The 21,254-nt window shown below is 31.7% G+C and overlaps 2 protein-coding genes across 2 annotated transcripts in view; one reads left to right on the forward strand and one right to left on the reverse strand.

The window, feature by feature from the left end:
* Positions 1–21,254, forward strand: part of LOC108724723 (uncharacterized) — a 362,974-nt gene that overhangs the window by 192,691 nt on the left and 149,029 nt on the right. The gene's annotated exons all lie outside the window — the stretch shown is intronic.
* Positions 4,717–8,662, reverse strand: LOC108724722 (odorant receptor 94a). The gene is made up of 5 exons (XM_018451297.1): positions 8,500–8,662; positions 7,361–7,972; positions 7,073–7,168; positions 6,613–6,765; positions 4,717–4,767 (listed from the first exon to the last, which is right to left on the reverse strand). Exons 1-5 carry the CDS (start codon positions 8,644–8,646, stop codon positions 4,717–4,719), a joined length of 1,059 nt encoding a protein of 352 aa, XP_018306799.1. The 5' UTR covers positions 8,647–8,662.

The raw sequence follows: 21,254 nt of genomic DNA on the forward strand, positions 1-21,254 counted from the left end.
TGTTCCAGAACCATCCGATTTCCCTGCTGAGTGGCAGGCTACAGTTCGTGGGCAAATGAAAGTGGAAAAGATTGTGGATGATACACATAAACGAAGACTTAGCAAACGCAAACATCAGAAATGCCAGAAAGATGAAATATATATATGCTAGAGTATATATTGTGCGCAGGGACGAAAATATTATCCTCTGGATTTTTTTGTTTTGCTTAATCTCTTCCTCGAAAAGATCATTGAGCGTCCGATGATAATTTATTAGAGAGTTGCGATTTATCATGAAGCTTGTCACCTTAAAGAAGATCAGAGATGCTTATTTCTTCCCGTATGACAAATAGAAATTATTTAATTACATAGAAATTGACGTAATATCTTTAATGTTACGATTTTAAATTTGTTATATTTGAATTTCGAATCTAATCTTTTTCGAATCGAATCAAATCTAAATTTTTTTCTTCTCGAAAGACGTTAAGACAGAATAATTTTTATTGAAATGGTGTTACAAAATTAATCGGTTATAAGCTAAATATGCTCACTTCTTTTTTGCAAATTGTTTCTGTTGCAATTTTTTATTTTTTTCAATTTTCAATCAGATTGATTCTTTAATAACTGATAACATATGTACGTAAAAACACATGTGAAGTAAAATTTTTTTTTTAATTAAACGAAAAATATAATTTCGCAACATGTTTGATTCATTGAAGTTTAATGCGGGAATATATTATGTATTGTACTCTCTAAATCTGAATCAGTGGATAATCACTGATCTCAGTGCCAAGTATGCCACTGATAATCAGTGAATTAAATGTGAGATTCCTAACCTAGCTAATCTTTATTACGTGATCTAACTAATCTTGTTTTAGTTGTTAAATTCAATGAATATGGTATTGGAAGATTGAAATTAACGTGCAAATATCAGTATTTTAGTCAAATAATGATCAAATATTCTTTCTTTTTTAGTTGAACTTCACTGATTATCAGTGCCAAGTATGATAGTCACTAATTATCACTGGGTAATTAGTGACTATCCACTGATTCAGATTTAGAGAGTATACTATATTATATTGATCATATTACATGTATATATTAATATATTTATAAATTAATATATTATTGTTTTATTGTATACATGTAAAATATTTTTTTGATTATGTCCCCCTATGTAATAAAATGCTGTTTCCTATTAAATCGTACCTTGAGAATGGCGCCAAATCCTGATATTGCAACGCCAATGTATATCATCATGATCCGTAAGTTATGTCTGAAGATATAACTCATATGCAAGCTTAGCATTGTGTAAATAATCGTCGATAAGAACACACACACTGACCAATAATACATTAATTTGCCGTATTTTGTTGGCATGTACCAACAACCACTGATGGTGAGCAAAGTTCGAAGGAAATGTTGATATATGCGATACGCTTTCAACCGTTTATCAATCATCTTAGTACCTATATATATATATAATCACATATACATATAGTTCAAAGGGCTTCTAAATTGATAAAGCTCAATGTTTTTTTAATATTAGTAAAATATCAATAAAATTTAAATTTGGGGGTTTAAAATTAGCAGAGAGAAAGGGAGGAAATTTGAAATTTCTTAATGACAAGTAATATCTTCGATTTTTATTTTTTCATTGTTTTTTAAAAATACTAATTTTGCTTGTAGCTTTAATAATAATGGCAATAATAATGATTACAATTAAATCTAATAATATTCGAAGTATAATTGATAATATGTTCAATAATGTTGTATCGTTCTTAACCTGTGTTTATGAAAATTGAGAAGAATGCATTTTTTATTTTTAAACACTTCTGCATGAATTTAAGTATATATTTGATTCCGCATACTGCGCGCTAAAATCTTTTTGAAACGCCATCATGGACAGAATCAAAGTGGTAATACCACTGATGTTTCAGGTTCAAATCCTGACTGAGGCAATATTTTTCGCATTAGATTATTCGCAGATTTTAAGATTCTCATTAACATCTTGTTATTAATATTTTAAGATGCTTATTGGTTTTAAAAAAGTTATTAAATTGCTTGTTAATTTAATAAAGCGATATTACTACTCTGATTCTGCTCATGATGACGTTTCAAGATATGTTGTGAGAAAAATCAGTAGCTTATGATATAATATTGTATTTTACATTTTATGTCAGTGCGATTTATCTCTTCATTTTCCAGAGAGTTATTGTAAAATTTTATAACTGTACTTTAATGCTATTAAGCACAGAATTACAGGATTAATTGATGTGTAAAGAAAACTGATCTCTATCGTCATGCAAACGAAGCGTCGCTATAGATGATAGCCTTTCGATATTCTTACACAATATACACTGAAAAAAATGCGTGTAATTTTACATGGAAATTACATGTCTATGACTGAAAAATTATCTAAATTTACTTAAATATGATTGGAAATTTACTGGAAATTGTAAATTTTCAATTATATTTAGGTAATTTTCCAGTCCTGAACATATAATTTCCATGTAAAATTACATGCATTTTTTTCAGTGTAGATATAGGTGTTTCTTTTCATTGATTCTCTTCATCAAAATCACAACTAAAAATAAAGAACAGCATAAAGAATCCATTTTTAACGAAATATTTAGAATTAGAGATTGTATAAAACTTATCTAAAACGATCATAAGGAGCAGTTCTTGCTTTATACAATTATATACAAAAAACATCCATTAAATACATATGCACAGCCATCGCAGAAAGGTTGCAACCCTTTTTTTTCGATCACCCAAAAAAATATTTTGCGATTTAGCGGTTCCGTGTAATGTCAGAGGATTTTCCATTTATATATGATCTCAAGAGGATACTCTACAAAGTAAAGATCAGCAGAATATTTTTTTTTGGGTGATGGATTTCAGAATGCAGCTTATTTATGATTGATTCTTACTTATGGATCGAACCATTTACGTTCAACTGCTTTAGGAGCAAAGCTGAGTTTCGAAATCTATCGAAAAAGAAGTGTTGCCACCTTTCTGTGACCGTCTGTACATATAATTGTCATAGGACGTTTTCCAATAAGGACGCATATAACACAATCAATCATTTTATACTTATTTAACGTTGGCGAACAGCAAAGCTGTTGTAATGTTCATTATCATTGTGTTACATTTTGCCCTTGCTAGAAAACACACACAATGTTACTCGTCTTTGCGAAGTATCAGGGCAGTAATACCAGATTCGAGACGAGAGTTGAGTAGAAGGTATGCGCTGTATGTTTATATACGTGTGTATATTTTCTTTGACTTTTCGTGTGCAGCAAAATGCTATTATTGGTTAAAAATTTTTCATGAGGTAACGCTCTTCATTTGAATTGCATGACATTTTGCTGTCGCAGCGTGTTGCGCATAAAAAGTCAGTTTAAAGCGCGTGAACGTCCAAAACGAACGCAGCCTAAATGTCGTGAAACTACCGTTAATTGGATGCGGAAAAACAACACATACGCTATCTCATTCCCGCTTTCATTTTCACTTGTTTCTTACGTCAAAAATTGCAACAGTACACCACACAGTACGACGATAATGATGTTTAAATGAAAACAGCAAAACTTGACAGTTTGTCTTTTACATCGGATTAATTACATATTAAAAATGCGATTATATATTTTTTTTAGTTCAGCCGTGTAATATTTATAATTGGAGGAACATTTGTTTTTATTTAAATTTTATTTTTATAAAACATTTAGAAAATTATTTTATAAGATTACATATTTTACACAACAAAATAAATTATCAAATAGAACGATCAATTAAGATGTTGAATTAACAATTACGTATATTGTAACTCAGCGACAAAAAAATTGTATATAAAAAAATTATTAAAACTCACTTTCAACTTACAGAGTCTTAAGTTACAGTTCAAACAATAAAAAATTATCCTAACATTCTAATCGTAGACATAAAAGTCGATGGAATTCAATGTCGCAATCATCCCACAATCTAACATATCATAGTATTGACACATCATGTCCGCAAAAAGTAACGTCAAAATGTCAAATTTATAATTAAATCCTCGTTTAACGATGAGAATCCCGTTAAGTTTATTTTAATGTTACTTTTTGCGGACTTGGTATGCCAATCCTATGTGTTTCCATATGATTACGACATTGAATTCCATCGTCTTTTATGTCTATGATTAGAATGTTAGGATAATTTTTTATTGTTCGAATTGTAACTTAAGAAGACTGTGAGTTCAAACGTTTTAATAATTTTTTGTATGCAATTTTATTGTCGCGGAATTCAAATATACGTTAATTGTTAATTTAATATCTTAATTTGTTCGTTTATTGGTCGTTTTATTTGATAATTTGTTTTGCTGTGTCAAATAATCGAGCGGTTATACATATAATTGTTATTGCATATTTTACTTCATCTACATAACATTATCTATTCACATGTTTTATTCTTTTTACGCGAAGTGTACATTCGCGGCGGATTGTTACATACAGAGGAATCATACTCGCGTCCAAGTGTGCTGTAAAGAAAGAGTTAAAGATTAACTATTAATCGTGTAACAATAAAAATGAATCTTAATAGATTATATTGATTGTATGTCTTTAAATTATATTAATAACACAATAATAACACAATGTAATAATTTTACAAATTTACTGAGGTTTATAAACATACATAGTGTCCATCTCTTTACTTTCATCTTTATAACTTTATACATTTTTATCCATCTTATATCTATCCTTATTCCATAGATTGCAACAGGAAAAAATAGGATATTGTAGCATTCATGAACTATTAATGAAAGAGAAATAATTAGAATTAGATTAATAAGCATGAAAGTATATAATTGTAAATATTATTAGCCAATGTAGAAATTTTTCTAAATTTTTCTAAAAAATAAAATTGATACAAATTCGAAGAAATCTTCACAAATAAAGAGAATTTGTAATAAAACAAAATAATGAATATTTTAAAACATGTCATCATTTCGTTTTTATCTAAATTCTCTTTATTTACAATATAAATAGCATGAAAGAAACTTCAACGTGCCATTTCTCGCTTATAATATCACGATTCAACATGGTCGCGACAATTAGTCAGGAGTTTTTATTAAAAAGTTGACCCATCTTATAGGATTTCAGCTTGACAAAAAGAGTGACCTCAATAATCGAACATTATAATGGAACATCAATTTCAAAAAGTTTAAGTTAAATATAGGGACAGTCGAAAAAAATTTAATTTGAACGTAAAGGTTTTCGAGATATACGAGAAATCAAACTACTAATTTTTATTTTCAAATTTATATTGTAAATAAAGAGAATTTAGATAAAACGAAATGATTAAAACGAATTGAATAGAATTAGTCAGAATGGTTTTCTGATCTCTCCATCACTATTGCCTAATTTTTCATAATAGTAGTACTATATCCTCAAAATAGTTATTGCTGAGTTTGGAGCTGCGCACAATCAAAGGAATAGGAAACACAGAATAGAGAACAAGATTTTCAACCTGTCAGAAATCATATACTGTGGAATACACAATTTCTGATAGGTTAAAATTCTTATTCTTTGTCCCCTGTTCCCTATTCCTTTAATATTATATATATATATATATATTGCGCGCAGCCCCTTTCTTGAGAACGAATGCAGATATGAAAAAATATTTACGATAAAAGCCGTTTGTCTTAAATTTCTACACAAAAAAGATCTCCTAAACATATTTTTGCGTATCTTCTCTCTTGAAAAAATTAAACAACAGGGATGAAGGAGTTAAATCATTCTAATCAAAATCCCACTGATTAACATCCTTCTGTGTTTTGTCTATAGTGCTTGAACAATGGAAATTTTGGACCAATTTTTGCTTTCCGTATCTTCAAAATTACCCATATGCCTAATTAAAATTTTTTTTAGACTATTGGTTCCATGTTATGGCATTGCTTGTCATACAAATTTCAAATTTGAAGGGTATAATATGGAATCATTATTTAAAATTAGAGTCACTATTTCATATGCTATTTGATAGAGCATCACATATTAATAAAATTGGTCAATAGCATCAACTTTATACGTGCAGCCATAAGGAGTCACAGACCAAAATTTGTTAAATACAAAATTAATAAATTTACATAAATTTATCATATGATTTCTGAAAATCATACGGTCTCTATAAAATTAATTCAAAAATGTCGATTCCGACTCCGATCGAAAAAATGTGACTTCGTTAGCTTTTCTCTCTCTCCTTTTTTTTTTAGTAAGACTTATCTAAGTTTCGGTTTCGGTTTCGTTTTCGGCCGAAATTAAATGATAACCGAATATTCGTTTTCGGTTTCGGCCTGAGGTCAAAATGTGGTTTCGATCGGACTCTACATAGTTAGTTTTTTTGTACGCTTATAGGCCATTTGGACTAATTTCATTTAAATTTGATTAAATTTTTCCAGCACGCCATACATCGTAATTATAATAACAAAACATGTGAAAATAGTCTTTTTTTTCAACTTTAATTGAAAATTTCTCAAAATTGTGACGTAATAGAACAATGTGAAAATCAGATTTGTATTTAGCGTCCAAAAATTACAGAAAGTAAAGTAATCTTATTCTGATGTTTTTTTTATTAAACTGTCTTATAATAAATACTTACATTGCTAAACATGATTACATCGATGGGAGAAAAAACTGCATTTACAGTCATTGGCTTTTGCATCATCATCAGAATAACGTTTGTTCTTACGTGACAATCGAGATTAGAATTGAGCCATTTGCTAAAGTATATTCCTTGACGAAAATCCTCGCCCTAAATACATGTATCCAGAACGGTCAATTTTAAATTACATTTATTGTTTTACTGCTCTGTTAAATCTATAATATCAAATTTAACCTAGTATGTGTCGCCACTACTCCTACTACATATATCGTTATTTTAATACTAAAACAATCATTAAATTTAACACTATATCGTGTCAATTTGATATTGTATAGTGTCAAATATAATTATTGTTTTAATATAATATAACGATATAATTGAGTATAGATGCAGTGGCGACTTACATTAGATTAAATCTGACACTACAGATTTAACAGAGTGAATTACAAAAACTTACCGCATTTGTGAGAAGAGTGCCATACCATGCGTACATAAATGTTTGAAGCAGTTTTATTAGAGCGTATATTATACATGAGGTCACGTTGCCTGATAACTGTTGCAAATGTTCAACGATTAATATCATGTCAGTGAATACTTGTGTAATGCAATACCATTAGCGGAGTGAAAAACTTTCAAGCACTGTGCAGCCTTTGATTCTGTATTTTGTGACAGATTACGACTGCACACAGTGGACTAGATAACAAAATTAAACATCTCAATATTTTACATTAATGTGTTTACATACTGATGTCATGTCGGATATTATAGTGCAAAGAAGCACGGCATTGCTGATAATATGCCAAAAGACGATTGGTCCATAAACGTGCTCCAGCGTGTTACGACATTGCAGTAGCTTCTGATGTTTGACTACGCATGTTCTCAAGAGGTCCGAGAATTTCTCAGTAGACAGAGGATTCGTGAGAGCGAACATCATGGAACGTATTGTCGAGCTGAACTGATAAACATAGAAGCCAAAAGTGCTGTCGACACTGCACGCCATCATGCAGCTGAGTGTCATGAGGACTGTTTCGTAGAACATATGTATATGAAATAAAAAATTGTCAGGAACAGTCCAGAACCATCCGAATCCCATGCTGAGTGGTAAGGTACAGTTCGTGGATAAATGAAAATAAAGAAGATTTTGAATTACACAAATATACGGAGTCTTAGAATATGCGAAAATGATTCCTGTTAGAATGGCGAAATATATATATGCTAGAGTAGATATTTTAGGCAGAGGCGAAAATATTATTGTCTGAACTTTTTCGTTTTTCTGCATAAGCTCCTCTTCGAAAAGATCATTCAATGTCCGATGATAATTTATCAGAGAGTCGCGATTTATTTTGAAACTTAGTATCTTAAAGAAAACAAGAAATGTATTTCTTTCCGTGCGAAAAATAGAAATTTGTTAGATATTGACACGTAGTATGTTTAATATCACGATTTCAATATTCGAATTTTTCAAATCAAAATTTATTCCTATCTTCAAAAAACGTTACGAAAGAATAATACGTATTTATTGAAATGTTTATGAAAAGATTAATCGATTAGCTAAATACGCTCATTTCTTTTTTTACAAATGGTTTCTACTATAAATTTTCATTTTGTTCGATTTTAAATTGAGTTTATTCTTTAATAAATGTTAATATATGTATAATATACATAAAAACATGTAAAATAAAATTTATTTTTAAAATTAATCGAAAAAATGTAATTTTGAATGAATTTGTTAGATTCATTGAATTAATTAATCATATTAATCATATTACGTGTGTATATTAGTGTTTTTATAAATAATTTATTTATGTTTTATTACATGTAAAATATAATTGTTCTGATTTTATTTTTTTATGTAATAAAATGCAGTTTCTTTCTAGACAGTACCTTGATAATGGCGCTAATTCCTGATAGGGCTACTCCAACGAATTTCATCATGATCTTCACATTATGTCTGACGACACAGCTTATATGCAAGCTTAGCATTGTGTAAATAATCATCGACAAGAACACACACACTGACCAATAATACATTAATTTGTCGAATTTTGTTGGCATGTACCAACAACCAGTAATGGTAAGCAAAATTCGAAGGAAACGTTGATACGTGCGATACGCTTTTAACCGTTTATTAATCATCTTAATACCTGCATCAGGCATACATATAACTCAAAGGGATGCGCTCTAAATTGACAAAACCTAATGTTTTTTAAATATTAGTGAAATTTAAGTTTTGGAGTTTAATTTGACATTGAAGAAATTTGAATTTTTTAATAAGGAGGAATATCTTCGATTTTTATTTTTCGAATACATGTATATGTTTGTTATTAATACTGTTATTAATGCTGGTTTTTTCTGTAGCTTTAACCATAATATTATAATACTAATAATAATTTTATTTAAATCTCTTTAATCATATATTCGAAGTATAATTGGTGACATAATGGTCCAATAATGTTAACGATCCGAACTTGTGGTTATAAAAACCGATATGAGAGAGAGAGAGAGAGAATGTATTCTTTATATTTATAACTAATAATAAGTCAAATTGTAACCTTATGATTTTATGACACTTATTGACGGTTACAGAAATTTAGAATAATATATTTCAAACGTTTAAAAAAATGATAAATTGTAAAAAATTGTCACTTTGTATAAAATTTGAATAAACACGGGGTTAAAAAAAAATGGTCATGTTAGAAGACTTTCAAATATCGCTGGAAATATCTGTCAGTGTTTATGATAGGTAGAATACGACGGTTTTACTAGTAATAATGCAAAGTCAGAGAAAGAGACTGTACCTTCTACCTTATTGCCAAGCCAAATCCAAACTGTTGAAGGATTGTAACTTGCATTATCATTGCTTTCAAGTTTCTTTTCATTGACTGTTATTCGCATTGTAGGTATTGTCTATCGAGAATTTGAAAAATTATGGTTAATTTTGTAATCAATTTAATATGTCATTCGATAGAATTGTTCGAAATGAATCATAATTTACGTTTCTTATGACTATAGGCGAACTATAAACATAAGGAAAATTGCACTTCAAAGAGAATGGCAAGACGGATCCGCGAAGTCCGTATAGATTGCACTGCAAAACGCATCAAGATTAGGGTTATTTCTTCTTATTTAACTTATTAAAGACAGATTTACGATTCTCTTTTCTTACACGATTTAAGAAAAGCTATTTTATTGATCATGTTGTCAGTATACCGTTGTTGGCTATGCGCACGACATCGGAAGAATAATGCTACTTATACACTTAGGACTTTGGTATAGTGAAGATGTAAGCAGAAGTCTGTATAAAAGAGATTCCGTTCAATCACCTATATAGTTTGTTTTTCTGGTATGTATATATTATTTTATACATTTTGTTGAATTAAGTGCAGCTTAACAATCTTATTAAACATATGTGCACACGCTATATTAATCGATGATGTTCCACAATTTTCCATAAATTTATCTTTTTTACAACAACAAATAGATTATCGATTATTTTTACTTCTGACACAAAATAGTTTACACTGTCGATCGAAACATTGTTGTTGTATCGTTAACAATGTGTATATTGATGCTTACACAACTTGAGAATATATCTTTATAATAAAAGGGTTCTATTCAATCACCTGCGCTCGATACTTCTTTTCTTTAATAGGTATGTTTATGATATATGATATTGATTTTTCTTTTATATATGTACTATTAGTGTATGACTTAATAGCCTTTTAAACACGCAAAATAATTAGGAAAGTTATGACACGATCTTATTTAAATGTAGATTAAACATTAAGAATATAATAGTATACAATATAATACGAATTTATACCAATGAGAATAAATCTGATTAAATAAAAAACTCCTATATTTGGTCAAAACCGGATTTTAGTGCGCGAATTTATATACATATCTGATTTTGCATACTGCTCTGAAATATTTTTCGATATTAAAACGTCATCATGAGTAAAATCAAAGTAGTAATATTTGAAATTCCAGGTTCGAGTTCTGGCTGAGACATTATTATTGACATAAATTATTCGCAGATTTTAATTATTAAAACCGTATTAAAAATACGGTTTTATTTTTTTTCCGTTTGGTAGTATAATGTTGATAATTACATGAATAGTCATTTTTATTTAAATTAGGTTTCTATTTAACATTTAGAAAATTATTTTCTAAGCTAATTATTTTCTAATTATTCTCTACACATTATCTGTTATAAGGTTTTAACTTTTTTATCTACATTTTATAACACTATCTATTCACATGTTTCATTCTGTCTACGCAAAATGTAACTACATTCGCGGTAGATTCCTTCATGCAGAGAAACCATACTCGCACGGTCACGTGTGCTGTAAAGAAAGAGTTAAATATGGATTAACCATTAATCGTATAATAATAAAATAAATCTTAATAGATTATATTTGTTGTATTTTTTAAGATTGTATTAATAACACAATGATAACGTAATCATTTTATGAATTTGTCCATGTTTTCAAAACTTACGTGACGATTTCTATCGATCTTTATTCTATATATTAATAGATTTGAACAGGAAAAAATAGGACATTGCAGCATTTACCATCTGCAGTTAAAAAAAGCGAAATAATTAGAATTACATTAATATGCAAAAAGTATGCAGTTGTAAATATTATCCGCCATATCAGATTTTGAATTTGTATTTAGCAATCTAAAAAACCCTTAGGTTTAAATAAATTTAATTGAAAATTTGATAAATTGTCAATGATCTAATTCGTAGTTTTTTTCAAATAAACCCCATATTTAACTATGAATATTTTATTAATTATAGTTGACACAAAAATTCCTTTCGAAAGCTGAAAATTCCACAAATCCTGACATTCTTAAAGAATCTTTCTCATTTAAAGATGTAAAAGTTGACTGTTTTTTGAAAGTGGATTGCGAATAAATTATACAACTGATTAAGATGATCTTTATTTGTTTTAATGGAAAGTTTTGTGTTATAAGTTTCAGAGGTAAAATGACACTTCTCCTTCTCTATTCCTCTCTCCCGAATTATTGAATTTTGCGCGTCAAGAATAACATAAAAATTGCAAGAAGTTCCTGGCAGTCCAGTAATTAAAATATTTCAATTACTCTTTCATCTACATTCTGCATTGGTATATGTAGCCATTGAACCAGCATTTGAGTTAAATTATTAAATATAGAAATTTAACAAAATGGCAGTAAGGCGAAAGCCATGCTTTGATTTTCAGCATTTTTCGAACATTTTCTATATAAAATGAATTATATAATTGAATATAAACAAATCGTGATTTACAAATTGCAGAAAAAAGTATCAGTAATAAATGTGTAAAATTTCAGATCAGTCGATCAAGCCGTTTCTTTAGGAGAGTTTCTCCACAATTTTGTAAACATGGTTTTAAGAAAAATTGTTTTAAAATATGATATTGATTTTTTACGAATATAATCCAAGTGCTTTATAATGAATATTATGTATGTGGACCAACTGTAATAGCCAAAGTTTATATCATTTCGCTTCTCCAACTTATCCTGAAAATCCTGACACAATTAGAAACCGGTTTCTTGAAATGAATATTTGCTCTTCTCGCGCAATATCTCAGAAAATGTCTCCAAAATATGTATACATTTTTTTCAAAACCACTTTAAAGGTTTATTTCTATAATACATACATGTAAAAAACAGTCTTTTTACAATTCTTAACTGAAAATTCTTCAAAATTGTGACATAATAGAGCAATTTGAAAATCAGATTCATATTCAGCGTCCAAAAACTACAGGAAGTGACTTTGGTTATGATGTTTTTTTTTATTGAAATGTATTATAATTTAAATATTTACATTGGTAAACATAATTACATCGACGGGAGAAAAAACTGCGTTTACGGTCATTGGTTTTTGCATCATCATTACAATAACATTTGTTCTTACATGACGATCGAGATTAGAATTGGGCCATTTGCTAAAGTATATTCCTTTATTAAAATCCTCACCCTAAATGTACGTATCCAAAATGGTCAATTTTGAGTTACACAATAATTGTTTTACTAGATTATAAAAACTTACCGCATTTGTTAGAAAAGTGCCATACCATGCGTACATATATGTTTGAAGCAGTTTTTTTGCAGCATATATCACAGTTGAAAACAGGTTTTCAAAATTAAAGACCGGTAACTGTTACAAATGTTTAACGATTAATACTATGTTAGTGACTATTTGTGCAAAGCAATATCATTAGCGGAGTAAAAAACTTTCAAGCACCGCCTTTGATTCTATATTTTGTGATAGATTACGACTGCACAATGGACTAGATAATAAAATAAAACATCTATATATTTTGCGTTAATGTGTTTACATACTGATGTGAAGTCATATATCATCACGCAAATAAGCACGGCATTGGTGACAACATGCCATAAGACGATGGGTCCATAGACGTGTTCCAGCGTGTTGCGACATTGCAGTAGCTTCTGATGTTTTACTGCACATGTTTTCAGGAGATCCGAGAATTTCTCAGTGGACGGAGGATTCATAAGAGTGAACATCATGGCGCGTAGTGTCGAACTGAACTGATAAACATAGAAACCAAAAGCGCTATCGATGCCGCACGTCGTTATGATGCCGAGTGTCATTAGGCCTGTCTCGTAGAACATATGTAGATAATATAAAAAATTATCAGGATTGGTCCAGAACCACCCAAATTCCCTGCTGATTGGTAGAGTACAGTTCATGGATGAATTAAAGTGGAGAAAATTGTGGATCATACAAATATACGAAGACATAAAATATGCTAACAACATTACTATCATAATGGTGAAATATGTATATGTTAGAGTATATATGGTGCGCAGGGATGAAAATATTATTGTCGAAATTTTTTCGTTTTGCATAAGCTCTTCCTCAAAAAGATCATTGAGCATCCGGTGATAATTTATCAAAGAGTTGCGATTCATCATGACGCTTGCCACCTTAAAGAAGAACAAAGAAGCATGTTTCTTCCCGTGTAAAAAATAGAAATCAGTTGATTATATAGAAATTAGCGAAGTATTTTAACCCTTACAATACAAAAGATACAATTTGGTGCCTCATCCGTCCAAACATGGGTCACTATAATCCGTTTTTTTCACCTATTCAGAATGGTTCAAAAAATCTCTAAAAATTCACTAACATACTTTCAACTTTCTATTATAAATATTGAAACTTCATTTTGGAAAATAATAAAATGTATAATTTATAATTACCGAAAGATTCAAAGAAACTTGCATGAATAGGAATCGCTTGGTCACTAGTGAACCGACCTTGTACGGTAAGGGTTAATATCATGATTTTAAATTTGTAATATTTGAATTTCAAATCAAAATTTCTTTCTTTTCTCGAAAGACGTTGCAAAAGAATAATATTTATTGAAATAGTATTTATAAAAAAAATTAATCGATTAGCTAATTATGCTCACTTCTTTTTTACAAATTGTTTCTGTTGCAAATTTTCATTTCGTTTACTCTAAATTAGGTTGATTCTTTAATAAATGTTAATGTATGTACATAAAAATACATGTAAAATAGAATTTATTTTTTAAATTAATCGAAAAATATAATTTTGCAACCTCTCTGATATGTTGAAGTTTAATGCGTGGTTATATTATACTATCTATTATATATTATGTTTTGTTATGTATTATATTATATTTTATTTTATTAAGCATATTAATATATGTTTATTATTTTTTTGAAAAGTAATTTATTAATGTTTTATCGTATATGTATAAAATATTTTTCTGATTTTGTTGTGTTATTATGTAATAGAATGCTATTTCCTTCTAGATCGTACCTTCAGAACGGTGCTAAGTCCTGATATTACGAAATTAACGAATTTCATCATTATCCTTATATTATGCCTGAGGATATAGGTTATATGCAAGACTAGCATTGTGTAAACAATCATTAACAATAACACACAAACTGACCAATAATACATTGATTTGCCGAATTTTGTTGGCATGTACCAACAACCAGTAATGGTAAGCAAAATTCGGAGGAAACGTTGATACGTGCGATACGCTTTCAACCGTTTATTAATCATCTTAATATCTGCATCAGGTATACATATAACTTAAAGGGATGCACTCTAAATTGACAGAACCCAATGTTTTTAAAATATCAGAGAAATTTAAGTTTTGGAGTACAAAATTGACACAGAAGAAAATTGAATTTTTTTAATGAGAAGTAATATTTTCGATTTTTATTTTTTCAATATATGCTTCAATATTTGTTATTAATACCGTTTTTTTCTTGTAGCTTTAACAATAATTACAATTAAGTCTCTTCAATCATATTCGAAATATAATTAGAAACGTATCCAATAATGTTAACATTCTGTCTAACGAATGTCATATTGAACATTGCTGGGTTTATGAAAAAATTTCATGTTAGGAAATTTTCAACTAAGAAATATCGCTGGAAATATCTGTCAGTGTTTGTGAGAAGAACAATATGACAGTTTTAATGATGTAAAGTCAGAGGAAGAGAGTTCACCTTTTACTTTGCCAAGCCAAATCTAAACTATTGAAGAATTGCAACTTGCATTAGCATTGCTTTCACGTATCTCGAGAATTTAAAAAATTAATGGCTAATTTTGTGGTCAATTTAATACATCATTCGATAGAATTGTTCGAAATGGATCATAATTTACGTTTCTTATGACTATAGGCGAACTATAAACATAAGGAAAATTGCACTTCAAAGAGAATGGCAAGACGGATCCGCGAGGTCCGTATAGATTGCACTACAAAACGCATCAAGATTAGGGTTATTTCTTCTCTTTTAACTTATTAAAGACAGATTTACGATTCTCTTTTCTTACACGATTTAAGAAAAGCTATTTTATTGATCATAATGTCAGTATACCGTTGTTGGCTATGCGCACGACATCGGAAGAATATTGATACTTATACAGGGCTTATACTTAGGGCTTTGATATAGTGAAGATATAAGCAGAAGTCTGGATAAAGAGTTTCCATTCAATCACCTATCTTTCTGGTATATATTTATTATTGATATTTTTTATACATTTTACTGAATTAATGTGCAGTTTAACAAGCCTACTAAACATATGCACAAATACTGTATTGATCCATGGTGTTTCACAATATTTTCCATAAAATTATCTTTTTTATATCAACAGATTTACAGTAATTTTTATTTCTGAGATAAAGAAGATTCTTTATAGTGTCAATCGAAACATTGTTGTTGTATCGTTGTAGAACCGTGTATATTGCTGGTTATAGCTTAGATAACTTGAGAATATAAGCAGATATCTTTATAAAAAAGGGGTGTCTGTTCATTCACCCTCGATACTTCTCTCATTGATATGTTTACGATATTGACGTATTTTCCCTTTACACATACCTATTATTAGGTCAGTGTACGACTTGAAAGCCTTTCAAATGCAATAATTAATAAAGTTGTAATGCGCTTTTGTTTTAATATTGATTGAACATTAAAAGAGGATAATAGTAAACAATATGGTATGCATTTAGACCAATCAGAATAAATCTAATTAAATACAAAAATTCCTTTTTCTAAAAATTCGGTCTCTCAAAGATGGATTTTATAATACTTAAATATTTCTGTGTGAATTTGTATATGCATGTGGTTCTGCCATATTATTACATATGACCGCTGAAATCTTTTTCGGTCTTGAAACGCCATCATGAGCAAAATCAGAATAATAATATCACTGGAATTCCAGATTCAAACCTTGGCTGTGATGCAATATTTTTCCCAATAAATTGTTCGTAGATTTTAAGATTCTTATTAACATTTGATTATTAATATGCTTTAAAGATGTTTATTAGTTATTAACATCAAAAAGGTTATTAAATTGCTTGTCAAATTAATAAAGTGATATTACTACTCTGATTCTGCTCATGATGGCGTTTCAAGATATGCTGTTGGAAAAATCAGTAGCTTACGATATAATATTGTATTTTATAATTTTATGTCAGTGCGATTTATCCCTTTATCTTGCACAGAATTACCAAAGATTTTATAACTGTACCTGAATACTTTTATGCCCAGAATAATTGATGAATTTATATAAAGAAGACTGATCTCTGTCTATTTGCAAACGAAGCCGCCAAATAATAACCTTTCGATATTCTTACACAATATACAATAGGTGTTTCCTTTCATTGATCTCTTCATCAAAACTACTAATAACTGAAAATAAAAAACGATACGAAGAAACCGATTTATACGAAATATTGAAAGTAAAGATTATATAAAACTGATCTGAAACGATTTTGATAAGTAGTCTTTACTTTATACACTAATTAACTTTATATATATAAAATCTCAATCAAATGCGTATGTATATACAGCTATGGGACGTTGCCAGCAAAAATACAGTAAAACACAATAAATCATTTCATGTTTCTTTTTCTTTGTTTAACGTTGGCGAACAACAAGAATATAGGTAATGTTCATCATTATTTTGTTACACTGTGCTTTTGCTAGAAAACACTCATAACGTCACTCGCCTTTGTGGTGCCAGATTCGAGACGGGAATCACGTGAGAATTGAGTAGAGGGTATGCGCAGTGTGCATACCTTCTCTAGGCCTGGATATCTCCCTCTACTCGATTTGGCATGGCCCTCATCTCGAATTTGGCATTTCCACCAGTATCAGCACATTGGGGTTGAGGCGAGCCGTGCTCAGCATAGCGAACGAAACAGCAAGAGAGTTTATCCTTCTCGCGTTCGGCAGTCTTCGACGCGTCGACCGGGAACGAGACCTGTTTCTGATTGTGAGTAGAATCGGGCCGAATGTCCGGACCGTCTAATGTGCATTATGATACGTAAGAATACAAGGTGTTTCGTTGCGTACGATGGAGGTATGGTTGAATTCGGAGCAGCTAATCAAAATTTAGCATCAAATGTAGCACAACGCGGTAGCATCATGGCAACATATAACCTAAATTTAATCTGTCGTAGATCATAGGTAGAGCCATATTGCTTTTTGCATTTGTGACAACTTTCTGATTGGTCAACACTACGCATTTCTGGAGCGAAACATCTTATTCTTACATCATGATATGCATCACTGCGGAGTTCACAAAATGCATAATAGTGCAGAAGATATCGTAATGCTTGCTGACCATGCATCGCCATAGAATCCTTATATATAGTTTGACAAGCCTAGATATCTTTTGATTGCCTGAGATTGACATGCCCACACAATGGCGGCACGGATGGAAAGGTAAGCATACGAATATTTATCCCCACTACTTACATACGCCATTTTGTGGTCATTGCAAAACTTTGTGTATAACTCTGCATCGCCTCTTGTGCCATCACTAGCGTCTCTTGCGCCAAAAATTCCAAAAGGACATTTCCCTCATTCCGCAGGTACTACGACAATATTTGGCGAAAGCGAGAAACGACGACGACAACGACGTATCTCAAAAAATGATGATAAAGTTTCACACATTCAGACTTTGCATCACAATATGCTCGTGGAGATGACACGTGGATAAAATTATCCATAATTAACTGTTCCGTATTTTTAATCAAAATCTTGTTTATTAATACATAGTATTTTTGCGCACTTACTTTTCTCCGGTATATTAATCTTGCTCCGTCATAATCACACACATTTCCCTCCATAGTCGTAATGCGCGTGCATATGAAATACATTTTGGCAATAAGTTTGTTGGTGTAGCCGAAAAATGAAAGATGATTCTGATCGATTCGAACTATGATCGACCGCGGGGTTTCGTCTTGGTCCTCACTACTGGACTCATCAGTAAGGTGATGTAGTGGAACCTGCCTTAGACGCCCGAGAGAATTTTAGATCGAGATCTTATTTAAAGGGAATTCGTGTAGCTGTGGTGCTCACGAGAATCCGCGCAAGACCGGTTAGACCTCTGATGGCGAGTCGCCACAAAATAAATGCGCTTGGTCTTAGCGTGAGACACTACCGCTGTCTCCTGATTAATCAACGACGAGTCTTCGATATGATCAATTCATCACACACGATATTTTGCACCATTACAATTATCCACGCTTATATTATTATTATTAATAATATGTAAAAATACATTGTTACTAACTCTGTACACGCCACTTAAATATTTCAAACTTCGTACACACCAAATAATAACCTTATAGCTGCATTCGAACGTTTTCAATGTTACATCGCTGTGTGCGCTTTTAGCATGAGACATTATCGTATCTCCTGATAGTGCAATAATTAAGTCGTTGCAAAGCAATTTCACATTCTGTTGGTTGAATTACATACTTCGCAAGATTGCGCGAGCTCATTTTGGCCGTATAAACTCTACCCGTTATATGGCGATTCGTTCTTGTCGCCCTCTTCACCGATGCCCGTTCTCGCGTTCGTGTCGCGCGGCAAACGGAAGTCGTATTCCGACGCGGACGTCCGTCCCCGCCGTCGACCATTGCCCAAAACGGCGTGAATTATAACCGCAAACTAACCTCGTTGCTTTCAGAAAATTCATGGAAACGTAGGAGAGAGTGGATGGATAGACGGTGGACAAATCCTGCTGGGGGTTGAAAATCGTTGATCCATGGTGACACCATCCACTGTACCCTTCTCTCTCTCTTTCTCTGTCTTCCTCTTCCTCTCTTCTTTTGGATATGAAAAATTCTCTTCGCAGATTTATTCGAGAAAATCATGATATGTTGAGGTCGCGAAACGTTAACGGATTACAGAGAATATTTATATATGATCTGAACTTCAATGGCAGTTTGAATTTGCTAGAATTAAATTTTTATTCTTGGTTACTCTCGCCGTACTGTGCTGAGCTTTCGAGATAGTTCCTCGTTTTTGCATATGAAATGTTATCACTTCCAATGAAAGCTATATACATTGTAATCGTATAAATGTACGTTATTAGTATGATACATATTTTTCATTTATTATAGTTTGTATCTGCATGGAAAGAACGATTTTTTGGTTGAAATATCTAAAGATTAGGTAGATACAAATTTGAAAATAATTTTGTTGAACCATCAAAATAATTATGTAGAAAATTCAGACATAAGCAATGCCTCAAAAAATTGAGATTCCAGCTTGAATATTTTACATAATTATTTTGATGATCAAAAAAAATTGTTTTCAGATCTGTATCTTGCTAATTTTTAGACACTTTTACAAACTATTTTTTCCGTGTAGATAATTATATTTCAATGGATGCAAGATTGTTCATTTATTTAGAAATTAGAGGATGTGAAACGATGGATTTCATCAGCTTCTTATACAATATTCATGAAGAATCCTCGCGAGTTGTGATCAAACTCGCGATCGCTCATTCAATTAGGCTGTGAACCAACACGAAAATTGCATATTATATGAATCCTATTTATCTCGCGTTAATTTACGTGGGGTATTAATGCCAATTGCGGAATAAAATTGCGCCTGCGCAAAAAATGTCACGCGCTGAAAATGCAATTTTCGTCTCCTCTTGTTACTACGCGACTCACCTGGGAGATGTTTGTCAGCTACCTGGTTATATTGCGACACGGCACGCTTTATTCCCATATCGGATAATTTATCAGATTAAAAAATCCGATGTAACCCGCGCCGCGATCTCGACAAAATCGGGCAGCTCCTGAATCTAACGATCGGCAAATTTGCGCCGGAATCGTAAAATCGCGCGGAACGTTTCGTGTGCAGCGCGCGATAAGGAAGAACGTGGAATGAGGAAAGCGTAGGAGAGGAATGCTTCCGAAGCACCACCGGGAGCTTTACTTCTTCGAATCGACGTCAATGGAGAAAAGTAAGGCAAGAGAGAAATCTCTCAATGGTTTATCCGCTTGGCGAACCGCTAGATTCCCTCTCCACGTTCTTCCTTCTGTATCTGGTTTCTCTCCGCGCGCCCTATTCGTCTTTTTCGTGTTCGTTTCCTTCTTTCCTCTTTTATCTCCTCTTTCAGCCGTATATGTACTTTCCCTCTGTCGACGTCGTTGTCTCTCTTTCGTCGTCCGTCTTTCTCAATGGACGCTTGCGAAACCAGCCACTCGTAAACCTAATAATCTCGGTCACTCCTGACAAACGACGCCGTCAAAATGTAATTCCGGCGCGTTCTCACTCGACCATCCTCGTCTCGAATTCCAAGTGGTGCCGATGGTTGACGTGATCTTACAACACATTCTACCACATCATTGCCGGTCTCTTCCTTGCCCCTCGCCATCCTTCAATTTTATTTTGATTTTCTTCCCGTTCGTAGTTTTCGTACACCACCGATTTTTCGCAGACACCCTTCAATCGGAACGCTTACGCGGTAAGATTTGACGAGAACGTAACTTGCTGGTAACCCTCGTGACATCCGGCATCGTGTGCACTTGCAACAAAATCAATGGCAATTTTCTCGTCCGTCACGCTCGCTTCACGGAAGGACATTGCGATCTTTATCCATGGACGACAGCAAACTTTGGCTATCAGATTGGCGGATAGACAGATATTCGTGAAAATATCGTGGCGATAGCGGGATTTCGCGTCAGTTCAGAATTCGAAATTCGACGTGCAATGCGCGTGTGTGTCTGAATTGGTAAGTGTAACCACTGCTTGAATAAAGTCGGCTCCGGCCGATATGTATCCACTCGTCAAATATTCGCTGAATCGGAATA

The sequence above is a fragment of the Mycetomoellerius zeteki genome, unplaced genomic scaffold, assembly GCF_001594055.1.
Source record: "Mycetomoellerius zeteki isolate Tzet28-1 unplaced genomic scaffold, Tzet1.0 scaffold31, whole genome shotgun sequence".
Lineage (NCBI taxonomy): Eukaryota > Metazoa > Arthropoda > Insecta > Hymenoptera > Formicidae > Mycetomoellerius > Mycetomoellerius zeteki.